Source organism: Nannobrachium achirus (genome assembly GCF_963921795.1).
Source record: "Nannobrachium achirus genome assembly, chromosome: 6".
Lineage (NCBI taxonomy): Eukaryota > Metazoa > Chordata > Actinopteri > Myctophiformes > Myctophidae > Nannobrachium > Nannobrachium achirus.
Genome location: NC_137815.1, coordinates 23,744,414 through 23,762,868, shown reverse-complemented (window position 1 = coordinate 23,762,868; position 18,455 = coordinate 23,744,414). Strand labels below are relative to the sequence as shown.

The 18,455-nt window shown below is 43.5% G+C and overlaps 1 protein-coding gene across 1 annotated transcript in view; it reads left to right on the top strand.

Moving 5' to 3' along the window:
- kdm5ba (lysine demethylase 5Ba) overlaps nucleotides 1–14,021 on the top strand; it is a 47,521-nt gene extending 33,500 nt beyond the window's left edge. Inside the window, exons 18-27 of the mRNA XM_080728959.1 lie at nucleotides 180–300; nucleotides 1,150–1,508; nucleotides 3,078–3,216; nucleotides 4,712–4,891; nucleotides 7,294–7,455; nucleotides 7,727–8,182; nucleotides 9,175–9,268; nucleotides 10,522–10,703; nucleotides 11,231–11,575; nucleotides 12,312–14,021. Coding sequence (XP_080585085.1) covers nucleotides 180–300; nucleotides 1,150–1,508; nucleotides 3,078–3,216; nucleotides 4,712–4,891; nucleotides 7,294–7,455; nucleotides 7,727–8,182; nucleotides 9,175–9,268; nucleotides 10,522–10,703; nucleotides 11,231–11,575; nucleotides 12,312–12,449 — 2,176 coding nt within the window. The 3' untranslated portion in view covers nucleotides 12,450–14,021. The remainder of the gene's footprint in view (nucleotides 1–179; nucleotides 301–1,149; nucleotides 1,509–3,077; nucleotides 3,217–4,711; nucleotides 4,892–7,293; nucleotides 7,456–7,726; nucleotides 8,183–9,174; nucleotides 9,269–10,521; nucleotides 10,704–11,230; nucleotides 11,576–12,311) is intronic.
- The last annotated feature ends 4,434 nt before the right edge of the window (nucleotides 14,022–18,455 follow it).

Below are 18,455 nucleotides of genomic sequence, written 5' to 3'. Positions count from 1 at the left end.
GATTTTGTTAATACCTCTGAAATGACTAATTAAACATTGGCCAATTTGTCAAATATTAGAGGCAGAAATTGTGAAAATAGCCGATCTACATGCTCACAACGCCTCGCAACTATTATTTTGAGGAAGCCAACTTAAAGCTTTTTTTCCCCCACTCTTGACGATTTTCATTTGTATGGAAGGTATCGCTATGGAGGAGGAAAGACTCAAAGTCAGAACCTGTTGACGGTGGAGGAGCTGCGCTCGTTTGTGGGACAACTGGACAACTTGCCGTGTAACATCCGCCAGGGACCCTTACTAAAGGTTAGTTATACTCTGTAGCCAGGGACCCTTACTAAAGGTTAGTTACACTGTGTAGCCAGGGACCCTTACTAAAGGTTAGTTACACTGTGTAGCCAGGGACCCTTACTAAAGGTTAGTTATACTCTGTAGCCAGGGACCCTTACTAAAGGTTAGTTATACTCTGTAGCCAGGGACCCTTACTAAAGGTTAGTAACACTCTGTAGCCAGGGACCCTTACTAAAGGTTAGTAACACTCTGTAGCCAGGGACCCTTACTAAAGGTTAGTTACACTCTGTAACCAGGGACCCTTACTAAAGGTTAGTTACACTCTGTAGCCAGGGACCCTTACTAAAGGTTAGTTACACTCTGTAGCCAGGGACCCTTACTAAAAGTTAGTTACACTCTGTAGCCAGGGACCCTTACTAAAGGTTAGTTACACTCTGTAGCCAGGGACCCTTACTAAAGGTTAGTAACACTCTGTAGCCAGGGACCCTTACTAAAGGTTAGTTACACTCTGTAGTCTAGTGATGGGCAATCTCGTTCATTTCGTTCACGGTAATGATCCATTCAAAAGATTTGTTCACATTCACCGTTCATAGCGTGAAAAGAAGCATGTTTGACTTTCATCATGGTGTTCACAGGGGTGAAATCTCGCTATTTTGACGTCCCATCATTTCGACTAAGGGTTAGGGTTAGGTTTAGGCATAGTTTTACTGAGGTTTGGGTTAGGTTTAGGCATAATGGTTATCATTCACCAGGTTACCATTCACCAGTGTCAGCAGGTTAGCATTTCACCAGGTTAACATTCCCCTGCGTTGGAACAGATGCCATGTCGAAATGCTGACACGCTCCTCTCCCGTTCGTTCACAGGACCTCCTGACTCGGGTGGAGGAGTTCCAGCGGCGCAGCGAGGCGGTGCTCTCCTCGGAGGAGACGCCCAGCCCCGCGGAGCTGCAGACGCTGCTGGACGTGAGCCTGGGCCTGGACGTGGAGCTCCAGCAGCTGCCCCTGCTCCGCGAGCGGCTGGAGCAGGCGCGCTGGATGGAGGCGGTGCAGCAGGCCAGCGGCCGGCCCCACAGCCTGTGTCTGGACACCATGAGGAGGCTGATCGACCAGGGCGTGGGCCTGGCGCCCCACGGCTCCGTGGAGCGGGCCATGGCCCGCCTGCAGGAGCTGCTGACCGTGTCGGAGCAGTGGGAGGAGAGGGCGCTCGGCCTGATGGAGGCCAGGTGAGGTGGAGGAGGAGGAGGAGGAGGGCCAAAGTACAGGGGTTAAACCCCAATAAAGACCTGAAAGGCCGTGATTTAATACAGAACTGATTCACAAGCTGAGCCAGTGTTGTGTGATGGACACGTTAAGCTTAAAGGGCTGCTCTATTTTCTGATAGTAGTCATTGCTATAGTGTTTGTTCGGTAACAGAGGGCAGACCATTATTACTATCAGAATATAGTGCAAAACACTTTTTTGTTTTAACCACAAAATATCTTTAGCTATTGAAAAACAGCAGATATACAAGCGGTGCCGCGCTGCGTGCTTGTAGATCTGCTTTTTTTGAAAAATGGTGTGTAAATCTTTGAATATAACTCAAATTTTGCTTCTCGGGGTCCCTGGAACTAAATATTTTCAGATGGGGTTCCGTGGCCAAATACATGTAATTTTGGGAGTCCTTGACATGAAAAAGTTTGAGAACCACTAATTTAGAAGAAGGATTTAGAAGACATTTATAGAATCGGGTAAAAAATATTCAGACCTGGACATTAAAATGTTCATAAGTTCAGAACCTATGCAGTGCAACCTAGCATTAAAACATCCATGCATCCTTCATTACTTCATTCATTCATGAATGGGCAAATGCAAGGCAGTGGACGAGTAATACGGATGCCGTAATGAGTCTTGTATTCCAGTGAGCTATGTCCTAGGCTAGGTGGTGTAGCAAAAACAACCATTACCACGAAACTTGGAATGGAATTATACCATTCTATGCTTTATTTTTGCTTTGTCTTTGGGCATTGCACATACATTAGGAGTAAGAGACTCGTTGTTGCGCTGAATGATTGTCATATAGTCGTGGAAATTCATTGGTAAAAATGTGTGGGAACCCTGGTTAAAGTTCTTCTCATTTGCCACCACTGATTTCAAGCTTGCATTTGTACTCCCTAGAAGCCAGCATGTCACGCAGCGGAAAAAAGACCGGCTACATTTTGCGTGCACACTTCACCATGTAGGGCATTCACCAAATATTCGAATATTCGAATATCAAAGTCACTATTCGACGTTGTTCACCGAAGTCGAATATTCGTTTTTTTTTTTTTTTTTATTGTTTTCTCTAGTTTATAAAGCATGGCTAGATAGGAAATCATAAGAATGAGTCGTCAATGCCCCTGGTGGATGAATTTGTTAATGCTCTATATACCAGGGACCCACAATTTGTTTTAGGCCGTGACCCCCAAAATAAACATATTTGAACTGGGGACTCCCACCCTGACAAGCACTTGGAATTGTAGGTATTACATTTAATGTGACTCAGTTCCAGCAAGATAAATATTGTGAAAATAGCAGATCTACATGCTCACAACACCTCGCAACGCGAGGCGTTGTGAGCATGTAGATCGGCTATTTTCACAATGTTCGCCTCTTGCTGACTAAATATTTGACACTTTGGCCAGTCCTGTCGAATATTCGACTATTCGAATACTTTGAGGTCGAATAATTTGAATACTAAAAATCACTATTCGTGAATGCCCTATCACCATGTCCACCATGCGTGTGCTAAAGCCTGTCAACACTGTGTTTCACAGGCCGAGTCACTCCATAGAAACCCTGGAAGCAGCGCTGCAGGAAGTAGAGAACATCCCTGCTTACCTTCCTAACTGTCTGCAGCTGAAGGATGTGGTTGTCAAGGCCCAGGACTGGCTGCAAGAAACCGAGGCGCTCCAGGTGAGAAAACCCCCTCCTTTATACCATGCTTACTTTTCTCATCACTTAATTCCTAATTAACCCATTTAGGCCTATAATTATTGAATGCTTTAACTATTGAAACATAGCAGATTTACAAGCTCACAGCGAGCTTGTAGATCTGCTATTTTTGAAAAACGATTTGTGCAAGTCTTCGAATATATCTTTTTTTAAAAGCAAACATTTGTATCTCAAATATTTGCTCCTGGGGGGTCCCTGATACAATATTTTGAGATAGGGGGTCCGTGGCCAAATATATATCATTTTGGGGGTCCTTCACATGAAAAAGTTTGAGAACCACTGACATAGTAGTCTCTCAAGAACAGACTAACTGAGCTCCAGTTAAGTGAAACGGACCTTTTCTTTGACGATGGCCAGCCAGATTGCTGACATAGAAACATGGGTTTTTCAAAAAGTCTTAGAAGGATTCAAAAGACACTAGAATCTGGTCAAAATTCAAATTTTCACGATTTTTCTAAAATAGCAGATCTACAAGTTCGCAGCGCGGCACTCGGTGCGCGCTGTGAGCTTGTATATCTGCTATTTTTCAATAGTTAAAGCATAAAATAATGATACACTATAATGTGTACCCGTTCTGAAGGGGTTGCCATGATCTCCCCCCACCCCCCTTAAAACTTGATGATCAGGTATTAGGATTATACTGGGAGGAAGATTTCCCCCCCCCCCCCCCAAAAAAAAAAAGCATACAAAAAGTGTTACAATTATGTTTTTATGTGCCTACACCCACCAGTTCATTAAGTATGCCTGGTTGTCTGGTGGGTGGTGACCCAGATTTAAGTTAGCCACACCCACAGTGTTGGGTTTATGGTGAAAGGGGAGGGGATGATTTTATGATGTCATTAAATCTGTGTTTTTCGATCCAGCTATTTGACCTGGTGGCTTTCGGCTTTCAGGAAGAAACCAAAAATTCACAGGGAAGGCAAATTTGCACATAATAACCCCACTCGGTGGTCTATTAGATAGAGTAATGTTAACTCCATAGACACATGCAAAACAAATAGTACAAAACTATGGCACCTCCTCTTTAACTCATTTTCTGCCCTTTCAAAATGGCTGCCAAGTACCAGGCTGCCACTTTTTAGTGCACTGAATCATGCACGCCCATGCCTAGATCATGCACCATGTGTGTGCACGCTTTTCACAGCTTTCAAACAAAAAAATCTGCTTGGAAATAGATAGAGATAGAAGCCATTATGTTTTCTTCAAATGTAAACAAATATGGCTGCCATGTTTGAAAGATGTGGTTGGTATGGGGGTTAAACATACAATTTCGCGATTGCGATCATGCCTACTACATTTTTGGAGGTCAAAAAAAAAAAAACTCGGGCCCTGGCGGCCTCAAACAACGGTAATAACTCGGGAAACTCGGGAGGGGGCAGCAAATGAGTTAAATGCACATAGCATACACTGCAACATGTGTGTGTACATATGTACTCATCTCTTGTTCTTGTGTCAGTTGGGGGGTCGTATCCCTGTGCTGGACAACCTCTCTGAGCTGGTGTTCAGAGCAGAGAGCATCCCAGTGTGGCTGGACCCTCTGAGTCGACTGGAAGCCCTGGTCGCTGACGTGCAGGCCTGGAAGGAGAGTGCAGCCAAGACATTCCTGGTGTCAAACTCTCCTTATTCTCTGCTAGAGGTAAGTGACCAACACGGATTGGAAGATTTGGAGGACCCCCTGTTGTAACTCTGAGGACCCCCTAGGGCAGGGGTTTTCAAAGTGGGTGACGGGGCACCCTGGGGTGCCGTGAGATAATTTGATGATATTTGGAATTTATTTGGAAACTTGAAGTACAAATTTATTTTCAGTCAGTTCTAACCAAAATGGCTATTATTTCAGCATTTTCCTCGCAACATAATCACTAAAATATCGTCGCTGTCGGGCAGAAATACGTTTCAAATGTGTACGTCTTTTGGTAAAGCAAAGCCCTGCTTCATCATAAAAAAGACTGTCGCACAAAACTAGCGAGGCGTTGTGTGCTTGTAGATCTGCTGTTTTCACTAGTTTAGTACATTTATAGATGATGAATACAAAACGAACGGTTTTGGACATTCAAGGTTTCCACCCGACAACAACGATATGCTATAAATATAAGGTGCTGGGAGTGAAAATTATAATGTAGGGGAGCCTCGGATTAAAAACATATTTATGGGGTGCCCTGAGACAAGAAAAGTTTGGGAACCCCTGCCCTAGGGGGACCCCCTGATATAGAGCAGAGACCTGACCACGTCCCATCCTGAGCAAAGAGGTTTTGCAGACCGTTGCGACGAGAAACTCCCTCTTGATTGGAAGACATATCCGGCAGACCCAGGCTCTAGGGTGTGCGGCCATCTGCCTTGACGTGTTGGGGGGAAGATAGAGGTAGTCAGTGGTGGAAAAAGTTCTCACATTTTTGAGCGGTGGTCACACCGTCTCCATAGCGTGGCAGTGTGTGTAGGTATGTATGTTTGTTTGTATGTATGTATGTGGGTGGGTGGGTGTGTATGTAGCCTCAAGCCTGTGGTGTAGTACCTTTTCTGACCACACATGTTAAGGGAGGGGCGCTGTTGTTCAGGCCAGGCCAGAACAGGCAAGGCACACTCACACTCAAACACACGCACGCACGCACGCACGCACGCACACACACACACACACACACACACACACACGCGCACAGACTCCACCGCTCAGTTCACACGGGTGTGATTTTTAATTAAGTAAAAGTAGCAATACGTTACAAGTAAAAATCCGGAATTCAAAATGTACTTGAGTAAAAGTTCGAAAGTATTGGCATCAAAATGTACTTAAAGTACCAAAAGTAAAAGTACAAAATGTTTGGAAATGGCAGATCTACAACGTGTTGTGAGCTTGTAGATTGGCTATTTTCAGTTAGCCAAAATATAAAATGGGGCTAAAGTGGTTCATGTATGTTTTATGATATTATAATTTATGTATGCAAACTAACTAGTTACTAAAGTTTTCAAATAAATGTAGTGGAGTAAAAGTACAATATTTGCCTCTGAGATGTATTGGAAATTGGAAATACTCAAGTAAAGTACAAATACCTCAAAACTGTACTTAAAGTTAAGTAAAAGTACTTAGTTACTTTACACCACTGGAGATAGGAGAGACAGAGAGGGAGGTACAATAAATATAATTGTATAAGATAATATACACTCCGGGGACAGTGACATGTGGGGATGGTAACGCAGGTGTCCTAAGGCAGGCTCAGGGAGGACAGAAACCTCCCGTGGAGCAGAAGGGCAAAAGCCCAAGACTTTTTCAGTATGACTACAGACCGTGAAAGCGCTGCCTCAGATCAAGCGGGTTTTTGCCCTTCTGCAATAATGTATAATACTAGAGGTTCGCGGCCCTTCGGGCCGCTCACATCTAGAGTCCACGCCCGCTTCTTTACTAAAAAACTTTTTTTTTCAAAAAAAAAAAAAGTTTTTTGAAAAAAAAAAAGTAAAAAAAAAAAAAAAAGTAAAAAAAAAAAAAATTTGGGGGGGGGGGAACTATTGTGGCGGAACTATTGTGCCGCAGCGCACGTTTCCGGTCGGACATATTTGACCGCCGGACGCACTGGAGAGAAGTGACTGTTATGCCTCTGCTATTTCTCTGCCCTCACTGTGGAGGCAGCAGCAGCAGCACGCACATGCAAACACAGTGGTGTCAAATTTCACTCCACTTACTGCGACGCCCCCCTCTGTTGAAATTGGATCCGCCGGTCCCATAGCTGGGAATGAGCCAATGGAGGGCTGTCACCATGGCGACGGGGGGCGAATGATAGCGTTAGGGGCGGTATTCCTTACGTCCTAGACGACTACCTATGAGTTGAAGTCGATGTAAAGGGGGCGTGAATGGGCTTGGAAGTGGGATGCGGCAATAGGAGGAATGTATATATAAGATAAGAATGTTAGAGAAGCAATCGTTAAAGTTAAGCATGTTCGACTAGGCACAGGTAATGAATGTCAAAGCTGTTTGCCAAACAAGGGGGTGTGTGTGTGTTTATATGTGTGGAGTTCAGGGAGTTAATCTGTTTGTTTTTGCATGTCCTTCAGGTACTGTGTCCTACATGTGATGTCGGGGCAGGGCTGCTGAAATCCCGATCCAAAAGGGCAAAAGAATCCAGTATGCAGAGCAGCAAGAGAAGCTCAGCCACGCTGGACTCTTTGAGCGACGTGGAAAGAGCTCTGTCGGAGAGCAAGGACTCCGCTTCTGCTGTGCGTTGCACTTATATTGTCTTTGTCTTGTTTTTACTAAGTGTCCATGGGTCCAACTGAGCACGTACATTGAGTCTTTGTTGCGTACAGTCAGGGTTCCCACGGTCATGAAATTCCTGGAAATATTTTGAAATTAGAAAAAAAAAAAATAGAAGGTGCTTTTAGAATCAGCCTCAGGTCTAAATGGGTTAAATAGAATTCAATTGAAAATGTAAGGAATCCTGTGTTTTCAATTTGTGTTATAATCATTTTCAAATGGCTTTCTCTCCAGATGGCCACGCTCGCCGAGGTACGTCAGAAGGAGATGGAGACCCTGCTGGCTCTGAGGGCTTCCAACGAATCCAAGCTTCTCCTCCCGTCGGAGAGCGACAGTGAACTGAGCGTGTGCCTGTGCCACCGAGCGCCGTCGGGAGCCATGGCTCAGTGCCAGCTGTGTCGAGAAGCCTTCCACAGCAGCTGTGTCGCCGCCGCCGCTGCCACCATGACGGCCGCCACCGACATCCAGCCCTGGCTGTGCCCGCTGTGCCAGCGCTCGCGGAAGCCCCCCCTGGACAAGGTCCTCCCCCTGTTGGCCTCGTTGCAGAGGATCCGGGTTCGACTGCCCGAGGGCGACGCCCTGCGCTTCCTGATCGAGCGGACGGTGCGCTGGCAGCACAGAGTTCAGCAGGGCTGCACGGACGGCATGCTGGAGGAGGTGGCGAGGATGGCCAAGAACGGAAACGGAAAGGTAGTCTATCACTCTGTCACACCTAGGAGCAGTAGTCTGTAGGCCTGTCCATGATTTATTTGATTCTGTTTACAGGGTTCCCACGGTCATGAAATTCCAGGAAATATTTTGAAATTAGAAAAATATTTGATCAAGGGTCCTGGAACGTCCTGGAAAAAATAGCTATGCATTGTCTTTGGTTATTGATTTTGTTAATACCTCTGAAATGACAAATTAAACATGGGCCAAATTGTCAAATATATAGAGGCAGAAATTGTGAAAATAGCCGATCTACATGCTCACAAGCGAGCATGTTGTGATCTGCTATTTTCACAATAGAACCGTGTTATACAAAATTCCTCAACTCTTAGTGCTCGTCAGGGTGCCGGGTCCCCAGTTAAAACATGATTATTACGGGGGTCGTGGCCTGAAAAGGTTGAGAACCACTGGCATACACTACCTGTCTTTGGGCATTGCGCATAGGAGTAAGCGACCTGTTATTGAGCTGAATTATTGTTATATAGTCCTGGAAATTGGGTTAAATATTCTGGAAAGGTTTGGGAAAGTTTGGGAAATTAATTGGTAAAAATGTGTGGGAACCCTGAACTTCACACAATCACAAGCTTCCGCTGCCTTAACCGATTTGCTGTTTTGATACACTCGGACTGGAAGACCTGCAGAAAACACTGTCCCTTCGTACCGCATTTCGAGCTTGTAGATCTGCAACTTTTGATACTTTTGTGTGATGCTGTGGTATGATAAAGTAGGCAGGAGGGCATTAATTTATGAAAAGATTTTACTAAATTATGGAGATAAGAGGTTTCTACCTGTCAAAGACGACATGAACGAATCGATAACCCTATTTTATACTATACTATACTACAGTGTACTAGCAATAGTTGATTAGCTTGCCATTTACAGTTATGGTTATTGTTGCTAGTTTGTACATAGTTGATTAGTCATTTGCTGGTTATTGTTGGTCTGGTTTTGATATTCATCCTCTTGTTTTGCAGGCGAGACATTGGCAGAGGATATCTTCTCCACATCCCACTCTAGAAATAAATGGTTATTTCTTCCCAGAGCATCAGTCCACTATTCCTATGCAGGGTCAGTGCTTGTAATGAACGTGAATGAATGTTTTTATTTAATTTTTCTTAGTTCAAAATGTGGTTATGATACAGTGCAGCACAACAAAAAATACAGATACATACAGTAAGTCCAATATATTACAAAAATGAAAATAAATTAGGAACCCCTTAACATCTTCATATCAGATTCATATGCTTTAGAAAACTATCCCATATCTCTTTCATTTTTCCCATAACATTCACTCTTCCCAGCATGTATTCATGTCAGTGCTTGAAGCATCTGTTGCTTGAAGCATGTGTTGTATTGCTTTCCCTTGTAGACACATTATTCCTATACAAACATTGAGACTATAGCACAAACACGTAAGTGATTCGCAAAGCCAGTTGTTTTGAATAGCGATCATTTTGGTTCAGTCATAAATGGGGATGGGAGCTCGAAACCCGAGCCCATTACAAACTCGATAACAAACCGGGGGGGTCCTTGACATGAAAAAAGCTTGAGAACCACTGACATGCTTTTTTTCAAAAACCTTTGAAGGATTTAGAAGATATTTATAGAATCGGCTCAAAAATATTCAAAGACTTGCACAAATGTTCACAATTTCTCAAAAATAGCTGATCTACAAGCTCGCAGCGCGCTGTGAGCTTGTATTTGCCTTTTATTTTTAATAGTTAAAGCATACAATAATGGTTAAAGTAGGGCATTCACGAATAGTGATTTTTAGTATTCGAATTATTCGACCTCAAAGTATTCGAATAGTCGAATATTCGACAGGACTGGCCAAACTGTCAAATATTAAGTAAGCAAGAGGCGAACATTGTGAAAATAGCCGATCTACATGCTCACAACGCCTCGGGTTGTGAGCATGTAGATCTGCTATTTTCACAATATTTATCTGCGGAACCGAGTCACATTAAATGTAATACCTACAATTCCAAGTGCTTGTCAGGGTGGGGGTCCCCAGTTCAGATATTTTTATTTTGGGGGTCACGGCCTAAAAAGGTTTGAGAACCCCTGGTATAGAGCATTAACAAATTCATCCACCAGGGGCATTGACAACTCATTCTTATGACTTCCTATCCAGCCAAGCTTTATAAACTATATATTTTTTAAAGAGAAAACAATAAAAAGATAAGAATAAGCGAATATTCGACTTCGGTGAACAACATCGAATAGTGACTTTGATATTCGAATATTTGGTGAATGCAGTAGGTTAAAGTAATAATGCGGCCCCGTTCTTAATGTGATGAACTGTTGCTGTGTGTGTCTAGTTTTGGGTCCAGAGCTGGAGGAGCTGATGGTGGAGGGCTTCCTGCTGCAGGTGACCTTACCCGAGACGGAGCAGCTGTACACATCCCTGCTCCACTGCCTGCTCCCCCCTCCCAAAAGCCCCTCAGAGAAGGACCACCACCACCACCACCACTCTCACAAAGGGAGCCCCCACCCAACCCAGGTAAACCCCTCCTCATTACAACACACTTGCTGAGTCTGGTTTGGCTCGGGGTAGAATAAGATGGAGTTAAAGGTCTTATGACATCAAATTTACATTTTTTTTATTCTCAGGCTTTTTTTTCATGTTTTTTACTTGGTAACCCCGGAGTGGTGGTCCGATTTTGGATTGTTTTGAATTAAATCTAATTGATTAGTAGCTCTGGAAACTCGGGCCTGGGCAGTGGGCACGCAAAGACATCGGGAATAACTCAATTCTAATCAAGATAGTAGGTTCATGATAAGATTCTTTAAACACAAAATTATTTTGCAGACAAATGACAAAACCCAACATTTTATTATTTATCTTACACAAATGCAGTATTTTCTTTCCATTAAAATGTTCTTCTCTTATCCTCTTTTCAACGTAGTAGCAAATTACTGAAAACTATATATATATTTTTGTATAAATTCTCTTACAAAAGATCCTGTATTCAAGTGTCCTCTGCCGTTTGCATGGTGATTCAACTGACGTTCAACTGTCGTTCTCAGAACGGAGGCTCCTGTCACAGGAAGGAGAAGGAGGTGAACGGCCAGAGCAAAAGGACCAAGCGGCGAAAGGAGAGCTCTGACTCCTCTCGGCACAGAGACCAGGCCAAGAAGTCCCGCAAGAAGAAGTCCAAGACGCACAAGGACAAGAGTCACCATCACCACCACCACCATCCCCAGCAGCACAGTGAGCTCATCAGCCCCAACACCAGCCCCACCAAGAGCTCCAGCTCTCCGCTCAACACTGTGTCTTCTGAGCCCGCAGCCCAGTCGGCCCCGTCCGACTCGGAGGAGGAGGATTATTCTCTGTGTGCTGCCCCCTGGTGCCGGGAGCCCGAAGGAGACGAGGTGCGTTGCCGTTCAATTCATCCATGTTTAGTGGGAGAAATATGTAACAAAAATAGGCTAATGTGTTCACTTCCGGCAGAAAGCGTGAAAATTTGCACCTAGGGGTATTTTTGTGCGCCGAATTCAAAGATTGACAGTCCCAAGCACTTTTCCCATGGGATCTGGTGGCTCTAATTCACTTACCATACTAGGGAAAAAAGACCCCCCAAAAGGTCTTCTTTAAATAGCATGTGAGGGGTCTATCTAGGGGGTTTTCATGATTCTGAATCCATTGCAAGCATTTGTTTTGCACGAAAAACATTCCTTGGGCTAGAAATGGACCCTACACAACTGTGAAAAGTGATGACTCATCACTAAACCATAGTTTTGTGGGGTCCATTTCTTGCCCAAGGAATGTTTTTTGTTCAAACCAAATGCTTGGAATGGATTCAGAATCATGAAAACCCCCTAGATAGACCCCTCACATGCTACTTAAAGAAGATTTTTGGGGGGTGTTTTTCCCTGTATGGTAAGTGAATTAGAGAAAAGTGAATTTGAGAAAAGTGCTTGGGACCGTAAATTTCTTAATTCAGCGCACAAAAATACCCCTAGGTGCAAATTTTCACGCTTTCTGCCGGAAGTGAACACCTTTTTCACATTTCTCCCACTAGTTTGTTTATGTTCAGATCAGAACCAGGATGGCTAGGTATATGATTAACCGTTTCAAAATGTTAATTGGTTTGGTCTCATCTTGCAGGTGGACTGGGTCCAGTGCGACGGACACTGCAACCAGTGGTTCCACCAGGTGTGTGTGGGTCTGTCTGCCGACCAGGCGGAGACCGACGACTACATCTGCATCAGCTGCACACAACCAGACTACCACAAGGGAGAATGAAGACCAAAACTCTCTCACTCACACGCACACACACACACACACACACACACGCGCACACGCGCACACACACACACACACACACACACACACACACACACACACACACACACACACACACACACACACACACACACACACACACACACACACACACACAGAGACTTGTAGAAGGATCAGCAGTTTCGTTGATGTGGGCCAGCAGCAGCCACAGCTTCAGTCGTGTTACCCTGTGGTTTGGTCCCCCCGCCCCCAAACCTTCCTGCTTGCCCTCTTTAGTGACTTCGGTGCTACTTACTTTTTTCCTCAAGACTTTTTTTCCAGAGTTACACCAGATTTTTCTGTCACTGTTTTTGTTAAATGGTGGCTGAGGGTTCATCGGCCAATCAAAACTAATCCTTCCAACACTTTTTCTTGATGCAGATTGTACAAAAAAATATGGCAGATGTTTAAAGAAAACAACAACGTTGCAGGGATTTTTCAACCAAAAAAGAAAAAAAGAAGAAAAAGAGTCAGTTTGACGACAACACAAGTTTTGGAACTTCCTGTTTTTTACATGTATCTGAACAATGTGAAGCTTATATCTTTTCTCTTGTAGAGTTAATAATATTATTTATCTGAGCAATAACTGAACTTATTAATTGAAGTTCGGTTTTCACCTGAGCTTATATTTGTGATTTAGAAGTTCTTTGATAGAATGCTTTCTTGAAGCGAGTCTTCCCGTTAAAACAGAAATTACATTATTCATAATGCTGTTGAACAGTTACATCAATTATTTGTGAACCCCAAATAACTCTTCAGTGTTTGGAACAGAGGATTGAAATATAGTTTAGTTGTTTCATGAGTTTTTTGTTTGTAGTGCTTTAACAGATATTAACTGGAAATGTTGTCCCATAAATCCTTTAGAAGCTACTGTATGAAGTGGGTAAATTAAACTGCTCTCCCATTTACTGTCACCGGAGTTGCTCTCTAGTGCACCGTTTCCCAAATTGTATGGATCGCGAGTTTGTTTCCTAGATCTTGTCATTAAAAATTCTAAAAACGTCCAAGGATTTCCACACACCTTCTAAAGTGTTCATGAATTGAGTCAAAAATAAATGTATAAATAATCAAATAAATTCCCTAAATTATAGAAAACAAATTAAGAAGTAGTGAAAACGGCAAATTGCAAGCCGATGCGGCACGAAGCAACGCATGGTGAGCTTGTAGATCTGCTATTAGACATTTGCCCGGGACTCAAGCTAGTGTTTCACTAGCTTGAGTAATGTCAAGGGCAAATGTCTAATTTCTTTTATGGGTCTTGAGCTAAAAGGTTTGGGAACCACTGCTCGGGTGGACATTCTTTAAATTGTCTTGTTTGTGGGTTTCTTTTTTGTAAACCCTCGTTTCTGGCTTTGAGGAAAAAGTGATTCATGTTGGCAAACTTCAGAATGCACTGTCAATGACATTTAGAAATGTAAATTCTGTTTTAGGGTGGATTTCCCCTTTTTGAGGTCTAAAATAAAATGTGTTGGATTTAGAGTTAACACAAGCTGTGTGATTTAACTGCCACGGGTATAAATATGACCTTTTTCTGCTCCTTTGGGTAAATAATATAATTCATATGTTGCAGTTTGCTTTATAAAATAAAAAAATTTTGTTCCCGACATGTCTTAAACGGATCTCTTCAGTTTTAATGTAACTTTAAACTGCAATCAGAGTTCCCACAGTAATGACATATGTTGTTAGAAAGAAAATCCTGGAAAAGTTTTGCAATGAATCAAATGTTTTGGAGAATGTTTGTGTTGTCACATTTCTGTGTTGTCACTGCTGTTGTATCCTACTGACTCACCTGCCAGTGAGGAGCCCCCACCGGGAGGACGTACTGTTGTATCCTACTGACTCACCTGCCAGTGAGGAGCCCCCAATGGGAGGATGTAGAGCCTTGGTCTTACTCCTCCCGCCCAACACTCCCCGCTGACAGGCTCCGCCTCTCCAGCCTGTAGGAGTACATACAGTGACCAATATCACCCTCCTCCCCGCCTGGCTTCCCTCCCCCGAACACGGCCCAATTGTGTCTGCGTAGACGCTCCACAAAGCCGGATGCACCATTGTGCCACGGTGGATTCAAACCCACAACCACAGGTGTGTTACCTTTGCTCAAGTCTGTCTCGGGGCATAGCACGCTGGAGTGAGATCCTCGTTATTATGAGTGCTAAAGGCCTGGAATTCGGAGGGAGGATAAGTTATGGAAAATTCATTGGTAAAAATGTGTGTGAATCTTGTGCAACTCATACCTTGCATTGTTTGTGTATAAAAGAAACAAGTGACTCTGAATCACTTGTTCATTCGCTTGTCAATAATACAAGGCTGTATTTATGGAAGGGAAAATAACAACATGGTTAAACTCAAATTCAATAACGTTGCTGTCGGGCTGGAACCTTTTAGTTTTTGTAAATGGATGCCCAGCTTCATGGGTATGAGGGGAACATTGGGAGAAGGATGCTGAAGATGGAGAAGACGAAGGCCAAAAAATCTGATCAGCCTTTGACTTAAAATGATCACGAAATGATCACGAAAGCATTCACTTTGCGCGGGCTGTATGCTGTACGTTCATTTAACTGAAAACCGTTTTGTTTAAAATGTCCAGTTTTTAAGTGTCAGAAATCTTTAAAAAATAGCATCTACAAGCTCACGTCACAATGCAACACAAGAGCTTGTAGACCTGCTAATTCTCCCGACCCACTTAAATCTCGACCTCGACTGCCCCATGATTATCTCTTAATAAACTATTCCGTTATGACTGGGTGACGACCTTGAAGAGTGTGGTGACATCTGGAGAGACAGGATGGCCGGAGAGACACGGACCAACCCGCTTGCCTTGGATCGCAACAAACGGTTGCCTCCCAGCTTTGGTCCCGTCGCCCCCAGAGGTTTGGCCCATCGGACTCGCAAACCGTTACATGTATTTCTTAACGTGTGAGTCTTGTGAAATGTGATTGCTAATTTCCTCTATTATGACCACAATCAGAGTTCTAGTCTATTGGCCAGGTACGACATCAGCCTACTCTCCAACCACGTGGAACAAGCACAGGAGCTCTTGAACAGGAGGCACTGCTCTGAAGGAAGACGAGGACTTCAAGTAGATCATGGCACATGAAATGGGTCAACTCAACAGAGCAAGATCTTAAAGTGAGGAAGGCACTAGCATGAAGGGCCCTGAATAGCATGACCACTTGGCCACTGTATGGAACTCCAACCTCCCCAGAATAATCAAACTCAGCTTCTATGCAACAGTAGAGTCTGTTCTTCTATATGGCAGTGAATGTTGGCCCCTGAAGCCAACTCCGCAGAAGTCTCTCGTCTAGACGGGTGCTACACCAGAAAGTTGCGTGCCATACTTAACATCAGCAAGAGTACACATGTTATCAACAAGAATCTGTATGCTGGAATACCAAGGGTGAGCGGTAAAATAGCAGCCTGGAGAATGAGGCTATCAGGACACTGCCAAAGACAACAAGAGCTGCCAGCCAGCAAACTGGTGCTGTGGGAACCAACACACAGGCACCGGTCATGAGGACATCCCACACTAACATTATGTGGATTTACTCAAGAAAGACGCAGGAGCACAAAGCACCAACACGCTTGCTGGATGTATGGAGACCCGGGATGGCTGGAAGCGACGATGGAGGGCTCGTCTGAGGACGACCTAGTCCTAGAGCGAGGCCAGGTATATGCGCATAAATAAGGTAAGGACTTAGACTTGTAATGTTCATACATGGGGGGAAATCACACCTAGTGTGAAGTGAGTGGTGCTATTTATGAGTTAATTTCATTAAGCATGCCAGATGTAGGCCAAGCTTCATGTTCCGTGAAGCTTTGGACAAACAGACAAAGCCAGATGTTGGAGCTTAAGTTGTTCCAGGAGCACCGCTCCAAAAATATGAATGAATATAGCCTACAGCAAATGAAGAAGAAGAAGCCATCAGAGTGGGAAGTATAAAGATTACAAAGAATAAAAGTGATGATAAGTGAGTATTGGTCAATGGTCAGACCAGGTGAGGTGATACATAATGGAGGCGCATGCATAAAGTGAATGGCAAATCGAGTGGCAAAGTGAGTTTAACGCTGTTTAAAGCAATCACATAGGACATAGCCTCTTTTGTCAGTGAACAGTGATGGATATGAGCTAACTCAAGTCATATATCAGCTTATTCTTTCAAGTGAGATGAATTATACTGTATATCCAGTAAAGTTCTTATTTGCAGCTGCAAAAACATAATTTCTTCTGTTCTCCAAAAAAAACAAAAACAAAACAGTTTTCTGTTCTTGAAATAGTTGCGACCGTCAGGTCGCAGTTTAGTATCAAAACCTCCACCGGCCGTCCGTCCGTCCGTCGGTCACACGTCACGTCACACCTTTGCCCTGCTCATATCTCCGCATCATTATGACATCACACTGCTGACATCAGTATGACATCACACCGTACACAAATGACCCTTATATAAGACCGGCATTATCTACCGACAGATTAGTAACAAGATGTCAAAATCGTCTAGGAAGGATGGTGTGAGTCATGCTGGCACCCTTCGCGGCAGGAGGAAGCTGGTGCAATCGACCCCTTGGCTTGTCGGGACCCCTGCCTACTAACGGGGTGGCAGGCTATCACCTCAGACTAGAACCCGTACGGGGTGGCCGACATAGCTGCTGACATCAGTATGACATCACACTGCTGACATCCGTATGACATCACACCGTACACAAATGACCCTTATATAAGACCGGCATTATCTACTGACAGATTGTGGATTAGGGAGTCTTACTGGTTACTGGTTGTTATATAGTTGGATCTTTATCATTAATGTTCTCTTAATCTCTTACATAATCTGGGTAATCCATTTTGATGGGTGTGGTGGTGCAGCAGTCTGATGATTCTGACTATATTTGTATCTGTATGAAGATTGCTGTTTGGTTCTGCTTCCATTGTTAGAGCACAAGTACTTTCATACCTGTCACACTCACACCCACACCTATCTTTTGTTCTACTGGCTCTGCTATTTCTACTCTTGGAATATGTCTAATTGTTTAAGTGTTTAGCTGTTAAGGAATCCCAATTTCCTACTATATCTATTTTACTACAGTGTAACTTATTTACTACATAACAACCAATTAATAGTACATTGGTTTTCACATAACATGAAAATAGACAGTGTGGCTGCGTATATAATTTTATTCAACATAGAGAGGGGGGTGCACCGTTCCTGGAGGTACTGTAATACCAGGTCGATGCGTGGAGTGGACGGAGCAAGCCCCTATTCCATCTCCCAGTTCCAAAAATCAATTTAATATATGGTCCCCGGGTAGGGGACGTATCAGATATTAAACTGATAAGAACAGATTTTTTTTGTTTCGTAAATGTTTATTAACACTTGTCCTTTACATACATTCATTTCATCAATAAAAACAAATATATAACATTTCATTGTATTTTTTCTCTTCTACACAGCACATTTTCTCTTCTGCACCATTTTTCTTTACTACACTTGATATTAGCCAAAAGGCCGAGAAGCGATACCTACAATGGGTTTGGAGTAGGTTGATAAATCCCAGCAATAACAAGGAACGTTGAGGGTATTTACGTTGTTTGTTAGTTTAAGACGTCACATTATTCATGTTGGTAACGCTCTGAAACGAGGCGTTAACGTTTCGTTTTAATCGTCGTGGAGTCGAATATGTGTTCTTTTAAATTGAAAGAAAATTAAAAACGAGCTTTGCCTGAGTTGTAGTTCGTCGTACGACGGTCACACAGAAAATATCAGAGCTACAAGCCCAAAGCGCGTCGCGGACGTGATGCCTTGTGGGCTTGTAGCTCTGATATTTTCGGCGCTCGAGGAAGACGACGACGCATAAACGATGCACTTTTTCGGGTCACGTGGAGTGTTCACCCGGCAGAAACGCACCAATAAGAATTAGAGTAGAGCCGATCCGATTAAAAGTGTTGTTTAAAGCAGTTGCAGAACATTGTTTTAT